Source organism: Crocodylus porosus, unplaced genomic scaffold, assembly GCF_001723895.1.
Source record: "Crocodylus porosus isolate Cpor-Errol unplaced genomic scaffold, CroPor_comp1, whole genome shotgun sequence".
NCBI classification, from domain to species: Eukaryota; Metazoa; Chordata; order Crocodylia; family Crocodylidae; genus Crocodylus; species Crocodylus porosus.
Genome location: NW_017728909.1, coordinates 75,406,428 through 75,430,568, shown reverse-complemented (window position 1 = coordinate 75,430,568; position 24,141 = coordinate 75,406,428). Strand labels below are relative to the sequence as shown.

The following is a 24,141-nucleotide window of genomic DNA, read 5'->3' as shown; positions in this document are numbered from 1 at the left end:
TGATCTTCTGAGGTCCCTTCCAGCCCTAATGTCTGTGAAATCTATGAAAGTTCAACACTCAGAAGTGTAAGGTGCTCCATCTGGGGGCAAACAATCTCCAACACACCTACAGGCTCAGTGGTGACAATTTGACTTGCACAATGGCCGAAAGGGACCTAGGGGTAGTGATCAACTATCGCACGAGCATGAGCCAGCAGTGCAGTGCTGTGGCCAGCAAGGCAAACAACATGCTGGCATGCATTAACTGTTGCATCTTATGCAAAACTAAGGAAGTGATATTCCCACTGTACTCTGGATCGGTGAGACCGCAGCTGTACTAACTGCATCCAGTTCTGGGCAATGCACTTCAACAAAGACGTGGGAAAACTTGAGAGAGTTCAGAGAAGAGCCACCCATGTGGTCAGGGACTTGCAAGACAAGCCATATGAGGAGAGGCTGAGGGACTTGGGTCTCTTCAGCTTACAGAAGGGAAGGCTGAGAGGGGATTTGGTAGTGGCTTACTGCTACATCAGGGGAATACATCAAGAACTTGGTGAACAGCTGTTCACCAGGGCACCCTTTGGGAAGACCAGGGCAATGGATATGAACTCCTGGAAGGCCGCTTCAGGCTCAGCGCCAGGAAATCTCCTTCACAGTCAGGGTGTCCAGACTATGGAATAAGCTCCCTCCAGTGGTGGTGCAGTCATCTACCCTGGAAATCTTCCAAAGAAGACTGGACAGTCACCTTACTGGGGTCACTTGACCCCAGTTGTCTTTTCCTGCCTAGTGCAATGGGACCGAATGATCTACAAGGTCCCTTCCAGCCTCTAACAATCTATGAATCCACTGAAGGCCAAAGCAAGGTGTTCCTTCATGGACTTCTGCAAGGGCTCCTTCCTTTTGTATGCGGCTCCCTCAGGGCCACCATTTGGACAGCCTTGCTCCAGCTGATCCTGAATTTCTGATCGTATATTGTGCGTAAGGTAGATTTACCTCTATGGACAGAATATGATTCTTGTATAGTAAAATGATGTAATAAACTTATTGTTCTGTACCTGTTTATGCAACTGCTGGCGTAAGTTAATACTAGCTCTAGTAAAATTATTTTAGGCTTTTGCTTGAAAAATTGGTTTGTGCTTCAAAAGCAGAAAGCACTAAAGCCTTTTCCAACCTAATGAATTGCACTAACTGCAATGGTATTCAAATTTTGCCAGACTAAGCCAATATTGACAACTTGCAAGGAGCAGATGGCTGCACTTAACTTGCATGAAATGGAACTGCTGAAGCTTCCTTTAGTGTTAATACAGAAGTGTAAACTACAAGGATTTGAGGATAGTTATTCCATCTTGATTCAAATTGAAGCTGGGTCAAATTTTCTCTTTGATTAAATGGATCTGTATGTGCATGTGGCAAACTGATGCATGTTTTTTATGTCTTCTCATTATATGGGAGTCTAGATGAACTGTATCAAAATAGAAAAGAACCAGCTATCATTGGATAGCTCAATAAAGACCTTAATCCGTGTGCACCCACAAATAGCATGTTAGGATGCATAAGGAACAGGGTGGAGAATAACGTAGATATCATAATGATGTAATTAAATACGTCAGTTGTATGACCACTTTATAATACTATGGGTAGTACTTCTTAACCCGGCTCAGAGGATATTGCAGTGTTTCAGAGAAGGGTGACTAGAATGATTTATGGTATGGTAAAACTCTAATGTAACTGAGACCAGGGTAAAAAGATGGGGTTTGATTACCTTGAGAAGGACACATATCAGATGGCAAATGTATATAAAACTGCATTTAAAAATGTTAAAACAAAACCTTATTTAGGTTGCAAAGTGAAGCACTTAGAATTCAGGAAATGCCAGAAATAAGGTGCCGGTCTTGCACTAAGTCACACCCTTCCCTTGGACGTTTGCATTTTGACAGATCTGTAGCTGGTATAAATTGTTATGGCTCTACTAAATTCATTGGTTGAGGTTCTTCTCCACTGATAATTCCACAGGCCCCTACCATGGTAGAGGGTAAGCCATTTTTATTAAAGGGCTAAGTATTCAGTATCTTTTTTCATCCTCATTTCTCTGTGGCCTCAGACCAGTGGATGTGATCCACTGTAGCAGGGCTGTGCAACTTCTGAGTGGCTGCAGGCCACAGGCCCCTTGTTGACACATGCTGGATGCACAGGCCACATGCTGTATGGGCTATATGCTGTGCCATGTGGCTAGTACCACACTGGCATCCCTGTCCAGTGCCATGTGACCACACCTCCACAAGCAGGGGCAAGGGCAGGAAGCAGAAGCTGGGAAGGAGAGTGTTCCCACAGATTAATGGTTCAATTTTAATTGATTTATTCTTGGTATGTGTGAAGTATGTGAACATACACTTTTGCTGCGTTGTGCACTTAGATTGGTACTGAGTTTCTTTTTGCCATCATATTAATAAAGATATGTTTCTTCCTTTTGGAAGGAACATGTTAATTTTTATACCTGCCTTCCTAATTACAATGGGATATGCTTTATGTATCTGTATTTTAGGTGCCTTATCAGGAGCTAGAGAAAGCTGGGAATATGATTCTGGTGCAAGAGACCTTCAGAGTCCTGACCTGCAGAGTCATTCTACTTTACAGAAACTCTTGGAATATGGAGGAAGTAGCGTGAATCAACAAGCTGCTTTGCAAAGATTGCTTACGCAGGCCTCCAATCTTAGTAATTCTGTTGGAGGAAGTTATTTAGAACTTGCTAACACTGTAAGTACATTTTACCTACAATATAAAAAAGCTTAAGTTTGTGATGCTCCCTTCTGAACCCTTCCTTCCCCCTGCAACATAATAATTACAACTTTGCATCGTGGTCCACAGAGGCATAGAGAAACTATCAGGCTGTTGTAATTTTCTTCTACAGGAGCATCATTACATTTTTGGCAAATAATAAGTAGCTAGCAATTGTTTGTGTAATTGGAGACTTACTCTCAGGGAAAAGAAGAGCTGGGTCTCAGTAAGGAATTCAGGTGAAGTTTTAAACTTTTATACAGATTTAATTAACAAATCAACATTGTTGAAAACTTTTACTTGGGAAGAGAAATTAGTAGCACAATTGCAAATTATGTGAGTAAATAGCATCTTTCTTACTAAGTCAGAGTGATGTAAAAATATACTTTCCATTATATTCTTGCTTTAATTTTGGATTTTTTTTGTTTTATTTTTTTGAGATTTGTTTGGAACTCTTTGTAAGGCTGATATTTCATACTGTCATAAGCAAATATTACAGTAATTGTATATTCAGGTTAATGTACCAGACTGTTTTTTGCAGTAGGAAACTTATGCTTTTAAGATAAGTTGTTGGGTTTTTTTCCAACTGGGTATTTAATTCAAATTTGTAAATAACTACTGACCTTATCAGTGCAATTAAAGGAAGGAATTTAAAAAATTTTGTACATGCGATTAGAAGAGAAAAGGACTGCCTAGGGGAGACCCTTAGTCAAGAATGCTGGTTAAATGTTAGCTCAGCAATTTCCAGACCAGAATCGTATCTCCACTTAGTGCTTTGGAGAATATGGGTGTGTCTACATGTGCATTTATACCAGCTTAAATTTACTACACAGTAAATTACTGTTCAGTAAGTGTGAATAGGCCAGTGTCTGAACATGCAGGAATTAAAGCACATTAAAGTCCATGTGTGGACTGACTGGGGACTAAAGTTAGTCTCCAGTCAATCCACACAGACAGTGTTACTGTGCAGTAATGCGTCTACACATGCACTAGTGCGCAGTAACTAATTGAGTGTAAATTTGATACTTGCATGGTGCAGGTATTAACTTTATGTTCAAGTCTGCATAAGTTGCCATATTTACTGTACCGTATGCGTATGCATGTGTAGATGTGTGCCCATACTGCACAGTAATTTTGGTTACTGTGCAGTAAATGCACACATATTGACTTGAACTATTTTGTACCTAGACTGTGAGCCTTTGAAGTCATGTCAGTATTGGACAGGGTGGTTTTGGTGTTGTATTCAGGTTTCAAGATGACTATTTGTCTAACTGTTGGCCTTACAACTTCTGGGTAGATTTTCAGAGAGCTGCATGACTATGCTTCTGTTTTTTGGTAATTTTCTGTATATGTGTTCTCACTAGCACGTGATTCATGCTGTGAACTCCTGTTGGAGACTTTTTTACCTTAGCAGTATCTCTAATGTGTACTTTAGGTCTATTTACTTCTTGTTTTGTCCTTATGCCGAAACATGGTACATGGTTCCTGATCTTCTGTTCTTAACCACCTGGCTAGAGACCCAGCGCTTCTCTTGAGTTTCTAATGGCCTTGAGCTTTTGGAAGTGTTGCAAAGGCTTCTTTAAATTGCTTACATTCACTAACTCAGGAAAGGTGTTTGAAAACTTTGAACATTTTTTTTTCTTTCGGGGAAAACTACCACCCTTGGGCTTCATTTTAGTGCAGGTCAGCGTTTCCACTGTCCTGTTTACCTCTGAAATAAAATGATCCCACAAGGAGACACCATTTTATAGCTTTGTCTCCAGATGTCATCATTTGCTTGTAGCAATGTACTGTTCTTTTTGCATCCCAGTAGCCTACACCTGGCTTTGCTTCCTTTTTTGGACCTCTTGATACTCAAATAATCTCAAACATCAAACCTATACTGACAGCTCTTGTAGCACCATTTCCAGGCTCAGCACTGTCTTCTGGCACCAGCTGTCCATTACTGCCAGCATGACTCTTGTCCTTGGCACTGTGAGTCCTCTATTCAGGGTCCTTTTCAGACACTGGATCACCTCCGGTGCCTATGCACCATAGACACTTGCCCATAGGTTGGTGCCTTGCAGGTTGATTTATAGACTGCAGTGTTGTGAGGCTCATACAGCTAAATGTCTTGGTTGTGGTAATTTTAGAAAGCATGTAATTTGCCATGGATTTTCTGTTTGTGTTCATGTTTAAATTCCTATTTATTTTTAGTAGCATGAAAGGCATCTGGTCTCTGTTTTTACATATTTTTTATGCCTCTATTTCTCTTTTTTTTTTTCTTTTCTCTTGGCACGTCACAGCACAATAAGCAGTCTCCAATTTATATGTAGATGAAGACAATAATGTCCCCATTTGACTCATGCTGAGCACTGGATCAGTAGGTTACGTGGATTTTTTCTTCCACTTTATTAATGCCAGGAGAGACAGTATTGCTGCTTTTGCTATTTATATTTCCCTCCTTTACACTAATCTTAATACTGGCAGGAAATCAGAGGTGACAGGCTTTAATGCAGACTACATCTAGAGAGTGAAGTAAACTTGTTGCAGTTATGAGTTCTTATGTGCACATACACGCTCCCTCTCTGGAAAGCTGTTTTTTCAGTTGCAGTTAGGAAGCTCACTGCACCACATTGTGTTCTCTGTGTGTCTGTGTGCACCCCTACCAGTGATGAGCCTCAAGCTTTCACCTGTCTCATATTGCTTGGGTTGTATGACAAAACTCTTAGCATCTAAATTAGCGTCTTCTGGTTTAGGACTGATGGTGATTTAATACTTGCAGTTCTGCCTCTTGGGTTCCCTGACCATTGATATATCCAGTTGGAAATATTAAAATCCTTGTCCTTTTGCTGTGTAAAACATTCTGTATGCAGGCATGTCTATCTAGAGTTTACCATGCTCCATAAAGGCCCAACTTCTTCAGGCTCCTCCAAAATGCAAAACCTCTTTGTGTCAGCCTGCTCTGTTGGACAGTCCTTGAAAAGTGACCACTACCCCACCCCAGAGAGTAAATATGTAACTGTCCAGTGCTCTGTTGATCTTAGACTGCTCTCCTACCGTTGGCCAGGTAAGTCATTTCACTTCAGTGAAGCCAAGTCGGGTCAGTGAAGCCAAGTCCGGTAGGCCTTTTCCAGTTAATTTAAGCCCCAACGTTTTCAGCCACCTTGAGGTATTTCTCCACCCTCTCCCCCCTTTCTTATCATGTTATTGCTTCATTTTTTTGCTTTTTTTTTTCCCCCCCAACAGCCGCTTTTGATTTAGCACCATATAGTCGGACAGAAAGCAACCCTGAATGCTTGTATATCATGTATAATAATTATCAGTCAATGCAGAGAAGCCCTATGTCACTCTTAGCAATGAAATAAGTTGGTTTGTAAATGGTAGAGGCAGTAGTCCTTTCTCCAGATTTTAGCTCAGTCTCTACAAAGTGAAAAAAATTCATTATGAATTTTTAAAAACATTTGAACTCTGTAGAGCTTTACAAAAATACAATACCTGCTGTGCAGCATCTTACCTCTTTTTGTTTCAGTTACTTTTTGTCCCCTGGTGCAGTATGGATTGATTTTTATTGCAGTGTGTACAAATATCTTGACAAGCAACTACAAGCTTTTGTTAGAAGTATGGAACTTTGATGTCCCTAAGGAAGACATTATTATTCTTGATTGGAAGCTATTTAAAAAGAGGATGATATTTTGAGAGAAACCACTTACAAGAAATGATTTAAATAATAACAACAGCAACAACTCAAGCTGATTTCGAGCTCTTACTGACTACTCATGCTTGCATGTGTATGTTTATATATTCATTTTGCTTTGTTTCTATTGCCCATTCATATTTTGCCCTATTTCCTAAGATATTCTTTTGTCATTTTATATAGAATACATAAATCTTGCAGCACTTCTTTTTATTTCCTGTCACTAGGTTTAATAGCAAGACCATATTTCTCTTTTCACCCCTTCACCTGGATGCTGTTATTTTTGTCTGACATTGGCCTGTTGGTTGACACATCATCACAATCCATTGATGAAGTACCCATTAGTGCCATTGGCTTAAATATAACAATACATGTATGCAGGATCCATTATGTTCCTTTGAATATAATCGTTTAGAAGTTTTCTTAATGGTATAATTGGGTACAAAGGTATTTGCAAATAGGCAATTTATAGCAAGATTCCAGCCTTGTCAGGCAGTGTTTTTAGGTATTTGCGTATTTTTATTGCCTATATAATTTCAGTGTCTGACCTTTGTTATCCATGTGTTTATTCATTCCTACATAAAATATTTGCAGCCATCTATCTGTGTTCACTCTTCAGGAAGCTATTTCTGAAGAGCCAAATAGGCTTGGTTTTCTTTTAGTGTATCCTTCCTTATAATTCAGCCAAACAGTGAAAGGGTGAGTTTTTGGATTAGAACTGACATTGTGGAAATGCCATAAGAACAACAGTTTGATACAAAATACAGCTTTTTGTTGTAATGCTCAAACTTAATAAGCTAATGGGATTTGGATGAGTTAGATTCTTTTTCCCATGTTTCCTTTCATAAATGACTACTGTGGAATAAGACTTTATAATGCATTTAGTTGAGTGTGTTCTTATATTGTCTCAGCTGGATTCTTTATGTGAGTGTGCACTCAGGCTGTTTGCAGATGTTAAAAAAACAACCAACCAAGCAAAAAAAAAAAAGGTGTTTTACTGGACGCAGCAATGCTTTACTTCAACCTGCCTCTGCAACATCTATAAAGATCAGGCACTTCAGCGTGGGTTTTTTTGGCTTTTAGCTAAAGTTGATTCAGTCAGCTTTAGATAAAATCTCTAAAAACACCCCATTGAAGCACATGATCTTTACAGAAGTTGAGTAAACTGGGTTGAAGTAACGTGCTGCTGCTTCTGGGTATGTGCAGGGCTTTGTGCGGGAATGTGTTGAGTTTAAAGTAAAGCACCGTTGGGTGGGGGAGGGTTTATTTATTTAACATCTGCAAGCAGCATCAGTTTCAGCTCTGTTATCTGCATGGGAAGTTGATCCAGGTGGTTAAAGCATGCTTGCAAGCACACCTGATGGCATTTACACATATAAAACCCACATGGATAACATCCCACATCTGTGTTTTGTCATTTGCATGTGTTAATATTTGAAAAGTTGCATGCAAAAGGATACTGCATTTCAGAAATTTGGAGGTACCCACTTCTGAGCAAGTGAAGACAAAAAAAAGCCTTCTATCACTCCCTTACAAGCAGACACTACATAAGGAAGTTAGTCTTTCTGCACACAGTATCTTCCCTTCCAAAAGAGCTCCAGCTGCATTACAAATGGAAGTGCAGATTTTAGACTCGAATTAATTTCTGCATAACTAGAACACTGCCTTTGAAATACTGCAACTGTTTAGGAAAAGCACTATACAGCAGGTGAGAATAGAATGTGAAAAATGAACTTTTCACTTGGCACTTGAGGTGGAGAATTTAGCTAGGAAGCAGTTAACCAAGTTAGAATTTAGATCCAACACCAAATGTCACTCTTGAGAAGTCCTCTAGAACTTTTTATGACTGCTTGTTTTGTTCTGTTCATCCTTCACAAATGAAAATGACCGCATCCAGCGGCTGGGAGTGGGGGAGAGAAGAGAGAAAGGAAGCAGAAAAGAAAAAGGGAGGGATAAAAGAGAAAACAAGAAAGAGAAAAAAAAGAGAAAGGAGGGGGTTGGAGGCCAGGTCTCATGGGTACGCAGGTGATTTATGAGCTCAATCTTTACCCTGAACAATCTGCTGCATCAAGGGTAGGAGAGCGAAGAGGACTGGACACGAGAGGTCCTCATTTTCCTGGCTACATGCTTCCTCACTGCCTCTACCTGTGCCTCTGCTCTAGCCAGTAATCTGCTCTGGACTGATGACCTCCAGGATGGACAGTCACGAGCAATTTGCTCCCACGACTCTGGGTTGGTGCCAAAACTCTTTAGTGACATCTTTAGGGTGTCCTTGTACTGCTTCTTTGGTGCACTGTAAAAGCATACTCCATTTGACAGTTTGCCTTAGAAGATTTTATTTGACAGGAGAGTGCCAAGCATTCTTGAAAGGTTGCTGGCCCGTCTTAGCTGCACCAGTTTCAATAGGGTGTGGATACTGGGGAGAGCCGATCTTCAGAGCACCTCAGCATCCAGAATTTTGTCCTGCCATTTGATCTTTAGTATCTTTTGCAGGCAGCACAGGTGAAAGTGGTTTAGTTTCTGGAATGATGCTGGTAAACAGTCCAGGTTTTGCAGGCATACAGGAGGGTCGGGAGAATGATGGCTTTGTAAACTTTCAGCTTGGTCAACATTCTGATGCCACTGAGGTCCCAGACCGGCTTACAGAGTCTGACAAAGGCCACCTTGCTTTAGTAAGGCTTGTGTATTTACATCTTATCTTAGGCAGGAGATACAGCACTCTTGACTCCACATAAGGATGCTATATGTTACCCATTCAGGGGAAGAGGGATGGGACTATTATTTAGAGAGTTATTAGCATCAGTTCCTGCAGCATTTGGTATCTACACACAAATATTTGAAAGGGGGCTGTCTTTACCATATTTCCGTGTCTGGCTGCACACCTTTTCTGTGTAACAGAAATAAGATGACTAGACCAAACTTAGGCTCGTAAGTATGTGTTAAAGTTATATTAATGTATTAAAGTTAGAGACTATCTCTGTATGCAGAGTTTGTCTATAAAAATAGACGCAGTTGATCCATAGCAGAACAAATCAGAGAAGTGTTAGCTTCAGCATCTATCAGTACACTTAATGGTTGCTATGAGATTTTTTTATATATATATATATTTTTTTTTAATTCAAAAGACACACACCCGGTTTTAAAGAACATAGTGCAGTATTCCTGTCTTGAATCCATGCTATGGAGAACTGCAAATATGGAAGACAGAACAGCTGATTTCAGAAAGTTTTTATTTTCTATCTGAAATTAGAGACAATTATCTAGCAACTAGTGTTGTATTTTCAGTGAATAGGTGTTTTTTTCTTTTCCACTTTGAAAGCTTGTCCCTTTAATCTGTCAGACTTGAATTTTAATTGCTTATTTTATATAAATAGGTTATATCTACACAATCACAAATACAAGCTTATCATTAAGGATTGAATTTATTTCAGACTGCCATGCAGCCAATTCTGGACAGCTGCCTAAAATGGCATTAATAGGTTGTTAGTGCAGAATACTGAGCAACTGTTTGCCTATTCTGTGATATATAGATACCAAATGTTTGACAATTACAGTTAGTATTGCTTTAATATAGAAAGCTGACCATACCATAAAGTGACATTTTGCAATATCTTAATGTGATGCAATTTGTTCACTTTTTAAAAGAGTGAATGGAGACCTTGGTCTTGGTTCTATTTTTATATCACATCCTGTCTTGGAATTAAAATGATTAATGTAACCTGTCCCTTATGCCTGCTGGCCCTACTGTGTCTGAAAATAAACAGTTACTCTGCCTACTTTCCATTCTCCTGTTTGGTTGTAAGACACCTAGGCTAGGGACAGACATTCAAAAAGCCTGAGCTTAAATTGATTCAATATTTGCAGGTTAGTCTAACCTAGCTAGGCTGAACTGGTTTGAAACTGGACAGACATTCTCTCTGGAAATTCAGGCATATGCCTGCAGTAGCTCAGGCTAGATGCCAGGAGGTGCTAGACAAGCCCTCCCTTCCCTTCTGCAGGGAGCTGAGCTGAGGAGGGCATGGCTAGATTATGTGTCATGTCTGTCCCTAGCTCTAGTACAGTTTCCCTGAAGGAGAGGCATGGGGCATGCTTATATAACTAACAGAGTTTTTCACTGTGTTGCTCGTCTTGCCAGTCTGAGCAAGTGATGGAGAAGATATGTTATCCATCCTTGAAATCAGGCCTCACAAAGAGTACTTCATGCAGTTACTGCATCATTGCATCATCTAACAACTGCTTCTGCCTGTCTAGCTTATATCGAACTATGAAGTAATGATGCTTGTGATATATTTTTTTAAGGAATATATATGTTACTTGATCAGCTTAACTAGTCTTTGCAAACTAGCTTTGAATATTATTTCCTAAAAAAATACAGAAAGTTACACCTTTTTGGTAAAGAAAGGAAAAATTATTTGCATTGAATTTTTACTGGTCACTTTGTCGAATTCCTTCAATAATGAAGATTTCAATGTGTACACTTAAGAGCTATCAACAGTAAATGTGGCCACATGGTAGGCCCAATTTTCAAACATGGTTACTAACTTTTTCTGTGCATGTTTTTGGGTTCTGTTCAAGCATAAAGACAGCATTAACATGGAATTAAGTGTTCAGCTCTGAGTCTCTTTGGAAACTTGTTCCCATATTTTATGCATGTGTATGTGTTTGCCTAAAGCCCCATCTACTTATGTTTATTTCAGGTAAAGCAAAATGTGCTGTTTATAAATATGGGAGTATCTTGTAGGCACCAAGTTCCTATAAAAGGGAGTGTTCCTAGAGAACTAACTGTAAATATCTGTGGTTGGTAACAACCACGGTATTTTAGATTTCCCAACACTATGCATTAGGAAAGATTCTTGTGACTTCTTTGAGAAGCCCCATCATCTCAATTTAGTGCAGCTAGCATTGACATTTGAGAAGCAAAATGTCCTGTTCTTTTTTCCCCTTCCAGTGATGCTCTATTGAGTACAGTTGAGAGAGACTTAAAAAAACAAAACAAAAACAAAACAAAAAACCCCCCCAAAATCCCTCATTTCCTTTGTCGTCATTGATGTGTGCCTGCATTCTAAAATGAAGTAGATGCAAACATCCAAGGATGTGGTCCATGCCAGTTCCGAAATAAAGAAACACTGCACCAAGAATCCCTTGATAAAGCAGTCTCTTCAGGTGCACATGAGAAACAGGCTAGGTTTTTCCTAAATCGTCCCACCTGATACCTCTTTCTCAGGGAAACACGATTCCTAGCTGCCTCACTGGGGTTTTTTCAGTCACCTTTTGAACCTAGCACCATTTCAGGGGTCTGTTCAGCCTTCTGGGCAAACAGCTTTCCCTCTGTTGTCAGCTGATGCAGTTAATTTGATAGCTTGAGCTCTGTTGTCTTGCTGAAGATTCAGAGTTCAGATCCTACCAAAGGTACATAAAGGTGGGGGGGGTAGGTAGTTAAAATTACACACACTTTATTATTTTTACAAGCTTTATTAAAAAAAAAAGAGCTACCACCACATATGTATTACATTAGAAGAATGGTATTAGGTTGTAGGGTCAAGCCCTCAGAAATCAGGAAACACTGTTCAAACTAAGGTTGCATGAGAGCAGTGACTTGTACATAAAGCAGTGAGATAAAGTCTTTAATTACATGGCCACACACACAGTCTGCAAAGAAGCACTGCCTCATTTTGTGTACAGTTTGGATAGCACTGTGCAAATGAGGCATCTATTTAATATTTATTTTATGCATTCAGTTAGTGAGCCTTGGTTTACTTATTGCACTTTATTCAGAAGCTACAACGATTACAGAATTATTCATTTGCTCCTGGTCTTTATTATCAGCGTAATACCTGTCCTGGGGCCACTATTGTCTCCTCATACACCCCTGTCTGTCTGTATCTGTTGCCTCTTATACTTATATTGTGAACTCTTCAGGGGCAGAGACTATCTTTCTGCAGTGTCTAGTGGTACTGGCCTATGACTGTGATGCTTGGATGCTATGATAATACAAATAGTAACTGAAAGAAGTTGGAGGGCTTCATAGCCAATCAATCGCTCTTCTCAGTAAGTTAACAAATCATTGTACCAGCCACTTTGCAAATGGAAAATTAAGATAGAAAACCTACCTGTGGCCATACAGTGAATCAGTGGCAAAGCCAAAAACCAGCTCCTTATACAGGTTTCCCTCACTTTTATGTGGGTTCCATATGTGCGAATTCGGTGTTATGTGATGGCCCTTTTTATATCAAAAATTTGTTATATGCGAGGTAAATTCAGTCTTATGTGATTGCTGTGGTGGAAGCCTGCAGTCAGATGCATTGTGCGGTGCATTGTGGGAATGATGCGCACCAAAATATAGTCTCCTGTGTAGATCTGTGCTCCTCACTCATTGTCTGCAACACGTGTTTCTGTAGTTGCCATCCCCATTATGATAGTGCCCTGTGCTTGTGTGAACTGTCTGCTGTTGGTGAGTACCAAAATTGTCTTGTAAAAGTGGTAGAAATGGGTCTGGGGGTCAGTACAGTCGAGGTTTTGGAATGTCTCCCTATTTGTTACATTGTAAAGTGGGTTCCCTTTATGCGAATTCGAGTTATGTGCCTTTTTCCAGGAACGCTTGTACAGCATAAAGCAAGGGAAACCTGTACTATAACTCTGTGCTTATTCCTCTAGAACAAACTGTCTTTTTGCCAGAGATGAGAAGTGTCCACACTTCCCATGTAAGTACTGGGCAAAAATGAGCCCTGAACTGTTTCCACAGGATCACTCAGAAGATCAGGAGCATGCTGTTAGTGGCCCTTTATACAAACTTTGATTTCAGAGACTTGTTCAATATAACTCCAGAACAAGATTTATCTGCCTTATCTATGAGGCCCATATTTTCTCTTCCTGCAGTCCTTTGCTTCATTCACAGCATACCTGCCTGCTTCTGCAATAAATGAGGCAGGTACCCAGCAGACAAAACGTACGTTTATTCTCCTGAGAAAATTCTGTCCTGTTCACTGAATATGGGGCAAGTCCTATGAAATAGTATGCAACCAGGGAAATAAGGTATTATACCATGCAGAAGGAGGCTAAATAATGACTGCAAAGATAACGTTGTGTTTGCAGGCTTAATGTATTTTAACTGGTTTTATAGGTTATTAAAGAGTAATCAGAAGTCTGACAGCAGTGCAATCATGAACCTGTTGATTAGCAGCGAGTTTGAAGTTTTGCTGTTTGTGCTCCTAGATGCAGTTGCTTGTGGTCCTGCAATTCTTTGTGCTGCTAGATGAGAATGGCACAAATTTCAGAATCTGTTTTTTCAGCTTTTGAGAAGATAGCTGAAGAATGTTGAGACCCAATTTACTGTAGAGGGAGAGTGACTTTGAATGACACAATGTGCTCTTGACTTGTTTTGTATGTAGAGTGACCTGGCACTGCCTTTGATTTTAGGCACGCTCTGGGGGCACAAATCCACATCTAGTTTGTCTCGCTGAGTATGGAGATTTAGGAGCCCTGTTTTTTCAGGCAGTCTGCTTCTAGGTCAGGTTTCTTTTTCTACATCCTGAAGTTGCTTTGTGACCCCTGCATCAGCTTCCTCTAGCTGGGGCTGGTCCTGGAGTCTTAAGGGTTCATTTTGCTATTAAGGAACAGAGAGATGGGCCTTTCTCCATTCCTATGCAAGTTCCTCTCAGGTTTTAAATATTTGTACTAAGGGTGCATCAATAAATATTTTTTGGGCTGATACTGACAGCCAGTTTATTAGTGTGCCATATCAGCCGATACCAACCTGACTGCTGATATGCAGCCTGGCAGCTTGGAGAGCAACATCAGGCTAGTTAAGTCTGTGGCGGGTAAAAGGCATGAGAGAAGGAAGGTGAGGAGCAGATTGAGGCTTTCATGGTGAGGAGGGAATGGGGCTGGGGCTGGGGCTGTGGCAGGGGCAGGCACTGCACAGCCGGTGGGGGGGATCAGGGCAGGTGGGGGGGATCAGGGCACAGGCCAGAGCTGCGAGCGGCTCGTCTGGGAGGTGTGGGGTGGTGGCTTCTGGTGCTGCATGCACTGCCAAGGGAAGCATGGGGGGTATGTGCCCCCCCATATCTGTGAATGGGGCAAAGGCAGGCTGCTTGCTTGGGGCTAGGGGTGGCACAGGCCTCTTCCCAAGGCGGGGGGCTGGGCCGAGGCTGCATTGGGGGTGGGCAGCAGTGTTGAGAGCGGGGGGTGGGGGGCTACAGCATGGCTGTAGCCCCCCTATAGCCCCTCGCCCAGCTTCACTGCTGTACACCTGCCTGACCCAATCCCCCTGCCAGGAAGAGCCCAGCACCACCCCCATCTCCGAGTGAGCAACCTGCCCTCACCCCGTGCACAGATCTGGGGAAACACGCATCAGTGGGAGCTGCCCACCCCCCAGCACACACTTGTCTCTTTTTGTCTGTCTCACACTCTCCCATTTCCATTGTATGCTACTATAGGCTTTACGTTTGAATATTAATCTAGTACTTTCTAGTGAAACCTGCCTAAATAGGGGCAAGCTAGTGACAAAGAGAAATCTGACAATCTGGACAACAGAGCCTGCTTTTTATAAAGTACCTCTCCAAGAAATGACTTCTTTTTGTGCTTGCGGTTCCAGTGTAGTAACATTTCTATTCTGTTAGGTTTAAATTAGAAAGTGAAGATTCTATTAAGATGAAAATTGATTATAGGAATATGGATTGAGCAAGCTTGGTTCGGCTGAAAGCAGACACAAAGATGGTTTTGTCTGACGAGTGTTTGTATGTTTGTTTGGGGATGGGAGAAGCAGTTTGGTTTTTTAGTCTTTGATTCCAGGCCAGCATATGTAATGGTGTTTGTTTGTGTGGAGCTGGATATCAGGTGTAATAGGATTATTCATTGTGTTTATTTGACCCTGGCTTTTATTTCCCTCTAGCAGTACTCAGTCATTCATTTTTCTCATATAAATTAAAAACGGAGGTTGTAGATTACATCTGCCGGGGCTCATCTGTGTTATGTGGGATGTAGATTTTTTTCTGTCTTGAATTTACTGGATCATGACAGAAATATAGATGGAGAAGAAGAAAATATTAAACTCTAAGAACTTGCTTCTGTAGCATATTGATATCTTTTTTCTTCTCTGTGGTATATTACTACATCAAAACCTCTTTTTAAAATTTTTGATACTGTATTTGTGTGTTGCTTGAAAGGTCATCCTGTCATTCTCTCCCTCTGTAAATGATCAGAGCCCCAAGTAACAAGGTTTAGTACCAGGCACATTTGTTCAAGTGGTCTTTTAATAGATACTCTTAACTGAGGCTTTTAATTGGATATTTTACGTGACAGTGAAATTATATCCTTTATAGGCAAGTAATATAGGTGCTATGCAACAAGATAGTGGGTTTTGACCATTCTTTTAAAATGGTAGTAGTGTAGTGTAAAATGGTAGTGTAGTAATTGTATGTTAAAAAACAAGATAGTGTGTATAAATGTGTGTATTTGTATAAGTGGAAAGAGGCAAGGAGTCCAGAACAGCTTTGAGCCTTCTAATTTAATTTAATTACAGTGGCTTTGACTTTCCCTCTGACTGCTGTTTAGAAACCTTGGTTCACGTTTCTCACTCGTTTTCTCTTAGTTAGGAGGAAGGTGTGTCCTTGGATCCAAAGTTTCAGATCTGTTTTTTTCCAAACTTTTTATATTTCCACTTGACTAAAATCGAGGGCAGTTTGCTTGTTAGACTGAGCCAGCACCATCATCATACAGACAACCTCCGCTTAACATTTTTGCTTAGCGCTATTTCGCTGTAATGCTGATGTTAAATCGATACTTGATTTCATTTAGCACTCAGCAAGTTTTGTTATAACACTCACAGTTGCTATCTTAGGTCATTAAAAATAATTGTGGTTGCCATTTTGGGTCATCGAATACTTTTGGTTTCACTTAACACTCATTTTGCTTAACGCTTGGTTTTTCAGAAAGCTATTTAAAAGCACTAAGTGGGGGTTGCCTGTACAGCTAAATAATTCTGTATTGATGCTGTGCATTACATAGGCGATTAAGATGAGGTTGGGGCCCAGGATCATACTTTTGTAGCAATGTTAACCTCCTGGTTTTCAGTTGGCCAACAAGAGTACAGAATAGCTACAGTAGTAGTAATTTCTGTCCTAACCATGAACACAACTTCATATTTTTTAACCCTTCCAACCAATAGCCCTTGTTTGGAAAACCAAGCTCTTTCTTTCGTTCTTAAAGCACGGACTGCTTGGCCAGTCTCATTTGCTGTTGCTAGTGGGCAGTCTACATGAACTCTCAATTGTTTTTTTAAAAAACACAACAAAACAATAGTATATTTAGAATAGTATGCTAAAACAATAGCCTTTCTACTTTCACTATGCTGGGCATGGGAATTCTAGGAATAAATGAAAAGCTTATTGTTTTCAGTGTAAACTGGACTCTTAGAAAGCTTTTCCATAGCATTCAGTAATTCTGGAGCAGTAGATCGACAATCCTTGCTACACTTTCAAGCCCCTTGGAAAGCATATGGTATAAACCAAAGAGGAGCTGTCATGGCATTTTTAGGAGCGTATGAGTACCACAACTAAATTGTCCAGGGACCTCTTACCATCCTGGGCCTGCAAATTGTATTTTGTTATTACCAGCCCAAGAGAATGGACTTCAGACAGCATACAATGCTTCTACTAGACTGTGATGCTAACTCTTACTCATTTGTGTTCTGTGGGGTTGATAATGAATGACTGGTTGGCCACCCAGCTGCTTTTAAGAACAGTTTGGGTGTCAGTGTAAGAGAAATGCCCCTTTGCTGGTGAGATGAGTGGTCCTTTATATGCCATCTTTCTCTTTGTCTCTTTCTCTATTCCCCCACCTCCATTTTGTGAAGAAAAAATTCAGTGTGATTGCTTCATTTTGGTGTACAAAAGCAGTGTCACTTCCTCAGCAGGGAGACAGATTATGATAATAGCCATATTGCAGTGTATTGGTAAATTCTGCTTTTCATCATTGTTGGAAGCAATCAGAATAAACTCTTTGAATTTCAGGAAGGGCAATTTCTGTTCTATGTAGAGTTCATAATGTAATAAGAACCCCACTGATATGCCTGAGTGAGGTCTGTGCCCTTAAGCTAAATGGCCAGCTCCAATTTCTTATGCTGTGCATTTCCTATTACTTTACCAACTTGAAGCTACAATTTTAGGGCAGTGATTGGGGAGGGGACATGAGGGCCAGGAGAGGTGAGACACTGAATTTTACTGCTCCATGCATGTTTAAAGAGGTGTTAAGTGCCTATTATTGGTTGAAGCTGATTTTTCACATGAACACTGAATGTGTGATGTGCACATGCCTGCACAGTATGAAAGGGGGAAAAGGAAAATATAACTTATTTTAGCAGCACCCAAAAAGTGCTAGGTGCTTCTTGACAGATAAATCAGGAACCTAAAAACTAATACTGTACATAACACAATGGCAGAGAAGAACAGGAAAGAGAAGGATAGTAGCAGTGAGATTATGCATTTACTCAATGAGGCTAGCGCACATCATTATAAAAATGGAGTTTTTTGGGAGAAAGGGCAGGGGGAAGAGAGGAATTGAATAGAAAGATTTGCTCAAGTTTTTTTTGGCGCCCATGGGCTGAAGTACAGACAGTGAAAAAAGTCAGGTTAATCTAAGCCAGTGATCCTGAACCAGGGGTACACGTACCCCCAGGGGGTACAGGAAGCCTCATCAAGGGGTACGTGAGATATATTTCATACATTGTCTAACACAGGTCAGAGGGCCTAAAAAATTAATTTCCCATTGAAAGGGGGTATGTGAAGTCTCACTCTGAGACCAAGGGGTACATCTACTGAAAAAAGTTCAGAACCACTGGTCTAAGCTGTGTAGATTGAACTGTTAAACAAGTGAACAGACATACATTCACTTTTGATTTCAGAAATACAGCCACATGCCAGCAGTAGCCCAGGCCAGAAGCTGGGGGGCACTAGAACATGTCTCCATACTTGGCTGGAGCAGACAGCTTGGGCTAAAGCTAACCCACCCACTCTGTGGGGAGTAGTGGGGTTGAAGGGAGGTGGAAAGCATCCTGAGATGCTGGGGTGCTGTGAGTTAACTTGAATTTGGAGGGGGTATTTGGAGAGAAGAAGTGGCTCTTTTGGTGGAGAAGCTAAGGTACAATCAAACTTCCATCAAACTTAAGAAGAGCATTCTGTATGTGGAGAGAGGGATGGTAGAAGGGCATAGAAGATTTTATGAGATCATCATGTAGACTGGCATAACTGCTGAGGCAGGGTAGGATGGGAAAGAGACTCTTGGAGTTTCTGGTTTTGGTGCAGACCTGTCAGAAAAGTGTCCCCCAGGGCCGGGGACTATATGGCTTCCAGTATCTCTCGCCCTGGGAAAGACCTACTAGGAACCCACATAGAGCTCCCTTGGAACCCCATCTCAGATTTGGTAAAAATTCATCAAACGTAAACTGTTTCAAATGAGTGTTCCAGGCTCAATGAAATGGCAGCCTTCAACCAAACTTTGTTGTGTCAGAATATTTCCAACCAGCTCTCTTGTGAAGCATTTGGAAGATGCAGTATTGGGAAGAGAGGCTGGGGTCTGGCGTTTGGATGGAGAGAAGTAAATTTGTGAGTTTCTGGCATAAAGATAGGAGTGGTCCCTGGGAGAACTGGAAAAAGGCAGGAAGATCTGCAAAGAGTCATAGAGGATTGGCAAGAGAAGTAGGAGGAGACCTAGAAAAAGGCATTTTTGTAAAGCCAAGTTACGATAACATGCCAGATAAAGATCATAAGTTTTTGAGTAGGGAAGAGGTGCAAGAGGACTCTGTTCTATTCAGATGAACGTGCTGAGCTTGTTGCTGATTAAGGCAAGGTATGTTTAAGTATGTGCAAAATATAAGGAGTTCAGTATACTGGAGATGACAGAGTATATCTGGATGGAAGTTAGAGGAGAGGAATCCAGATTCTGAGTGTAAATTACCTGCTTGGTGTGTTTAAAAGTGAAAGGAAGAAGGGAATAAGAGCAGTGTATTTCTTCAAGAATGAGAGAGATCCATACATGGTTTTATTTCATGGAAAAGGTGAAAAGTCAGTGATAGGTATAGAAGGAGGAGAAGAAGAGTGGAGCCAAGAAAGGTTAGGAAGCCCAAGGGGATGGGAATGAGGAAGAAAGCAGGTGATAAACCTCAGTGTTAGTGACTGGAAGAAGCAAGAGAGATTGTCAAGGGTGGGAGAAGAGGCAAATCTTCCTGATCTCCAAGTAAGTTAGAAAGCTTTCTTGCAGAGAAAAAAAGAGAATGTAAATAGGATAGAAGTTTTGGAGGAATTTAATTTGCAAATAATTGACACACTTGGAGATATGTAAGGTACAGTTCTTTGCAAGGAAATAAAGAAGGAGAGGAAATATTTGTTAGAATGCCAACAGCATGCAGACATTTGTTTATCCAGGAGAAACTTTTTTGGGAGTGCTTTAACCCTGGTTGTTCCCAGGTTTTTTGTTTCCTGGACTGGACATTTTTACTCTGGGAGAAAAAGCCTGAACATCTGTACACTTGTGTTTTCTCCTTGGAGAGCAGCCATTCTCCTAGGAGAAACTAAAGGCACTTGCACACATGCGGGGGGGGAACCTGCCCCAACTTCATTAATTGAGTCTGCTGGAGCATGTGTCCCAGCAGCACAGTGCGTCTCCATGCTGGGAAAATGGCAGTGATGTGCTTTGAACTAAAACATGTATGATATGCTTTTGTTCAAAGCACGCTGCCACCATTTTCTCAGCCCAGCAACATGCTGGACCACTGATGCAACGTGACATGCGGGTGATTTTAGTTAGTGTAGCTTGCTAACTAAAAGCTCCCAGTGCCACATCAGAAGCACATGTAAAAATGCCCTAAATGTTTGTACAAGCCATTAGTGTGCAAGAATGTTAAACAAGATGAGACTGGAAGTTTAATACAGGGAGATTTTGTGCTGGGAAACAAGGAGAGAGTAAAGTAAGTAAACTGAAGAGAGAGAAGGGAAGAGCAAAAGAAGAGTAATAGATGTGAAGGGCCGGGTTCACTAGGCAGTTTAGAGGCAAGTTTGCTAAAATGGAGATGAGGTGGTTTTGAGAGAAAGGGAGTTAAGAAATTACTGTCTTCTCAGAAAGGTCCCTAACCGTGTTACAGACCTACATCAGTGCCCTAGTGCTTTGTCTGTCATTCTGCCTTTTTTAAGGCATTCTGGGGTCAGGTAGAATCCGATATCTGTGGATGAAATGACAGAAAGCAAGGGCCTGTTGATTTTGACAGATTGGTGAATGGAGTGGTGAAATAAATATTGGAGCATGAAAAGAAGATTGCTATGGTCAAGGACATGACATTTTAAGTGAATTTAGTATTTCAAGGGGGTGAAAGGGTGAGGGGAACTGTGATTGAAGTGCTGTTTGGAAATCCTATTATTCTAGACAGTATCCATTTTAGACTAATCAAGATTGTGTGCTGGAAGGGACAGAACTTGTGTTCTTCAGATTTGAGGACTTCTTCTCTTGATACAAATCAGTAACCTTTGATAGCATTGAGGTTTGCACCAAAGTGAGACTGCTGTCCTTTCCAGTGTCCTTGAGTCCCTTTTAAATCAGTGCATTAGGGCTGCTGAATAAAGATTGCTCTGGAAATTTTATTCAGGTATTGAGTTTCCCATTCCAAGTTTCTCTTCCATGTTAACTTTCTGCAAGCTAGGACTTTCTTCTGCAACTGCAGCCTACTGATTCTAGGATAGCTGCATATTTTGTGCCAATGTGAAAACTGCATCGTACACCAATATGGTTTTGTGGTGTTTGGGGGTGGTTCTTAATAATGTTTGTGTTATGTTGAATGGATAAACTATTTGTGACTGCAAGGTGCTGCCTTAAAAAGGAGTATTAATATGAGAAATAGCTATGTTTAGTGGATTTCACATTGAAACATTTCAATTATAAAGATAACTAGGCAGGGCAGACTGAAAAACCCTAATTTCATGCATGCTGGAGTTTTGATCAACTGATCATTCATATTATGTGCAAGGTGGAATCACTTGCCTGAATTCTTTTTTGACTTGTTTACTATGTATGGTGTGGAGGGGAGGGGTTATGTGCATATGTATACTTACATTTAACAAATAGCTGTTTTTGCTGCAGTTTTTACTCAACATCTGACAAAACAAGAACAGTAGGAAACATCTTCACATGCAGTGACTGTTGTGCCTGTGGATGACTCCAATACCTGAGGGATTTTGTGAGCGGGAACCCTTGTAAAATTCCCACAGCAGTAAAATTTTTTATAGTTTACAAAAATTTCAAAATTAGAAAGTAACACAAGTTGGGGAAGTTGGATCTTGTTCAAGAAGAATTACACTGCTTCAGTTGATCTACTATACTAGTTCTTCAGAGATGACACAAAGGCAACATCTGCAGGAAATGTGTCAGAATTCGAAGGGAGATCTGGATACATTTAAGGCAGACAACACTCTTGGGGTAGAGGCGATATCTTTTAATAGACCAACTAGATAGTTGCAACAAATATTTTTTTTTATTTGCAAGTTTTCAAGCCCAAACAGGCTTTGTCAGGCAAAGGAGAATTCAAAGATTGTACACTTTCTCCTAGGTAGAAACAAAACTTCACATTGCACAGATTTCTCCAACAAATATCCCTCTGCATTTAATAAATATGATTTCTTTTTTATAGGCTAAAAATAATACCCTCTGAAGATCTTTAAAAAAATAAATAAATAGGAATAGTGTGGTCAGATGAATAAATTAAGTGAGCAGAAATAGCTGAATTAATGATGACGACTAGGTAAGTTTCATACTCCCTGAGCAGCTCTAAAATTATGGGAAGAACTTGTCAGTGAAACTGCGTGTTGGTTGTAGAAGACACTCAATGTTGACAATGCATTGTGAACATCCAGTAGCTCAGCTTACTATGTTTGATTTTTATAGCATTTGGCTTTATTGGCATACTTCTTTCTCCATCAGCTTCCATGACTGCTAGACATGTCCTGTTAGTTGCTAGTGCCCTTTGTTTACATTATGGCAGGCCTCAATTGAGATCAAGACCCTAATAGGTTTGGCAGCATATAAATATACATTAAAACAGGTTTTTTGGTCCTGTCGTATATAATCTAAATATTAGACAAAAGTTGAGAGAAAGGAAATGTTATCATCCCTATTTTATGGCTGAGGGGCCAAGTCAGAGAGACTGTAAGCAAATAGTCTCTGGTGGCACACAAGCATGATGTTAGAACCAGAAATAGAAGCCCACAGGCCCCTGTGGAATTCTTTGACCCACAAGACTGTCCTTCCTCTGCATAGCAATAAAAAAGCTTGACAGTTTCTTAAAGAATTTACTGGTTTTTGCCCTTGAAGGTTGCCTGCAGCACAAATCAATGTAAAAATGTATTTTGGCATTTATAATGTTCTTATCACCACGGTACCATACTTGAGCACTGCATAGGGATTAAAAGCAGTGAGGCTGCCTGGGGGTGGTCAATTAAAGCTGCATAGGTTTTATATTTCTGGGATTTGATGTGGTTTTATTGCACTGAAGAAATGGTAGACCATTCATAAAAATTTCAAAGCAGAGCCATTTTCAAATCTTTTAATTATTCAAAAACTTTGAAACATGGTCTGGATGTCAATAATAAGATACTTGAAAAAACTGTGATACCATAATCATGAATTTACAAGGGAGATCAAAGTTAATGATTACTCTGGGGAAGGTATTATCTCTACATAATAAAGCTGATGTCTGCACTTTATTGTAGGACCAGAAACTTTGGTCTAACACAGGGGCAGGCAATTATTTCATGCGGAGGGCTGCTTACTGAGTTTTGGCAAGCCATCGAGGGCTGCATGACAGGCAGCCAGGGGTAGCCAAATATTAATTTTCTAAATTTTTTTTAGGGGCCCCATGGGCCAGATAGAATAGGCTGGCAGGCTGCATCTGGCCTGTGGGCCGCATTTGGCCCACCCTGGTCTAACATTTTCAGAAGCAAATGCTCTAATACAGTGGTCTTCAACCTTTTCAAGTAGGAGATCACCTTTGGCATTTAAAAGCAACTCAAGATATACTGTGTGCCGCTGCCACCCCCACCCCCACCCTCCTGGCAGGTAAGTCTGTGGGGAAGGAAGAGGGGGGTGCAGATCAAGGCAGAGGGGAAAAAATTATTTGGGGGCACACCTCCCCAGCAGGCAAGTCACACCCAGGCAGGGCCCCACTCAACTTACCTGTGCTCTTGCTTTGCTGCACTGTCCTTCACTACAGGGGACTCGATCTAGTCTCCACCCCTTCCCTCTCCCACGGACTGACCTGCTGGGTTGGGATGTGTGTGTGCATACACATGGACACTCAGTCCCCCACCCTAGCCTTGGATTGACTCCAGGAGGCTCCAAGATCTATTGGTGGATCAAGATCCACTGGTTGGTGACCACTGCTTTCTAATACTTAACACTAAAAGGAGAGCTTTGTTGTCAGTTTATCTATGGAAGGATGCTGCATGTTTTTTAAGCTGTAATCAGCCAGAAGAGGGCAGCCTGCTTACATGAACACTTGTTACTGAATCCTGTCTCTGTTAAGAGTCAATGACAAATTGAAAACAAAAAAGTCCTGTTGCTAATAATAAGTGAGAACAGGATTAAGGGTCCTGTTACAGGGCTGTAAGTACCTTTTGACATAAGGCTCTAATCTACCTTGCACTGAACTGTCCACGCCAAAAAAAAAAAAAAAA

The 24,141-nt window shown here is 40.8% G+C and overlaps 1 protein-coding gene across 1 annotated transcript in view; it reads left to right on the top strand.

Moving 5' to 3' along the window:
* MCC (mutated in colorectal cancers) overlaps positions 1 to 24,141 on the top strand; it is a 357,260-nt gene that overhangs the window by 71,362 nt on the left and 261,757 nt on the right. The window contains exon 3 of the mRNA XM_019532486.1: positions 2,522 to 2,733. Within this exon, the coding sequence (XP_019388031.1) occupies positions 2,522 to 2,733 (212 nt within the window). The remainder of the gene's footprint in view (positions 1 to 2,521; positions 2,734 to 24,141) is intronic.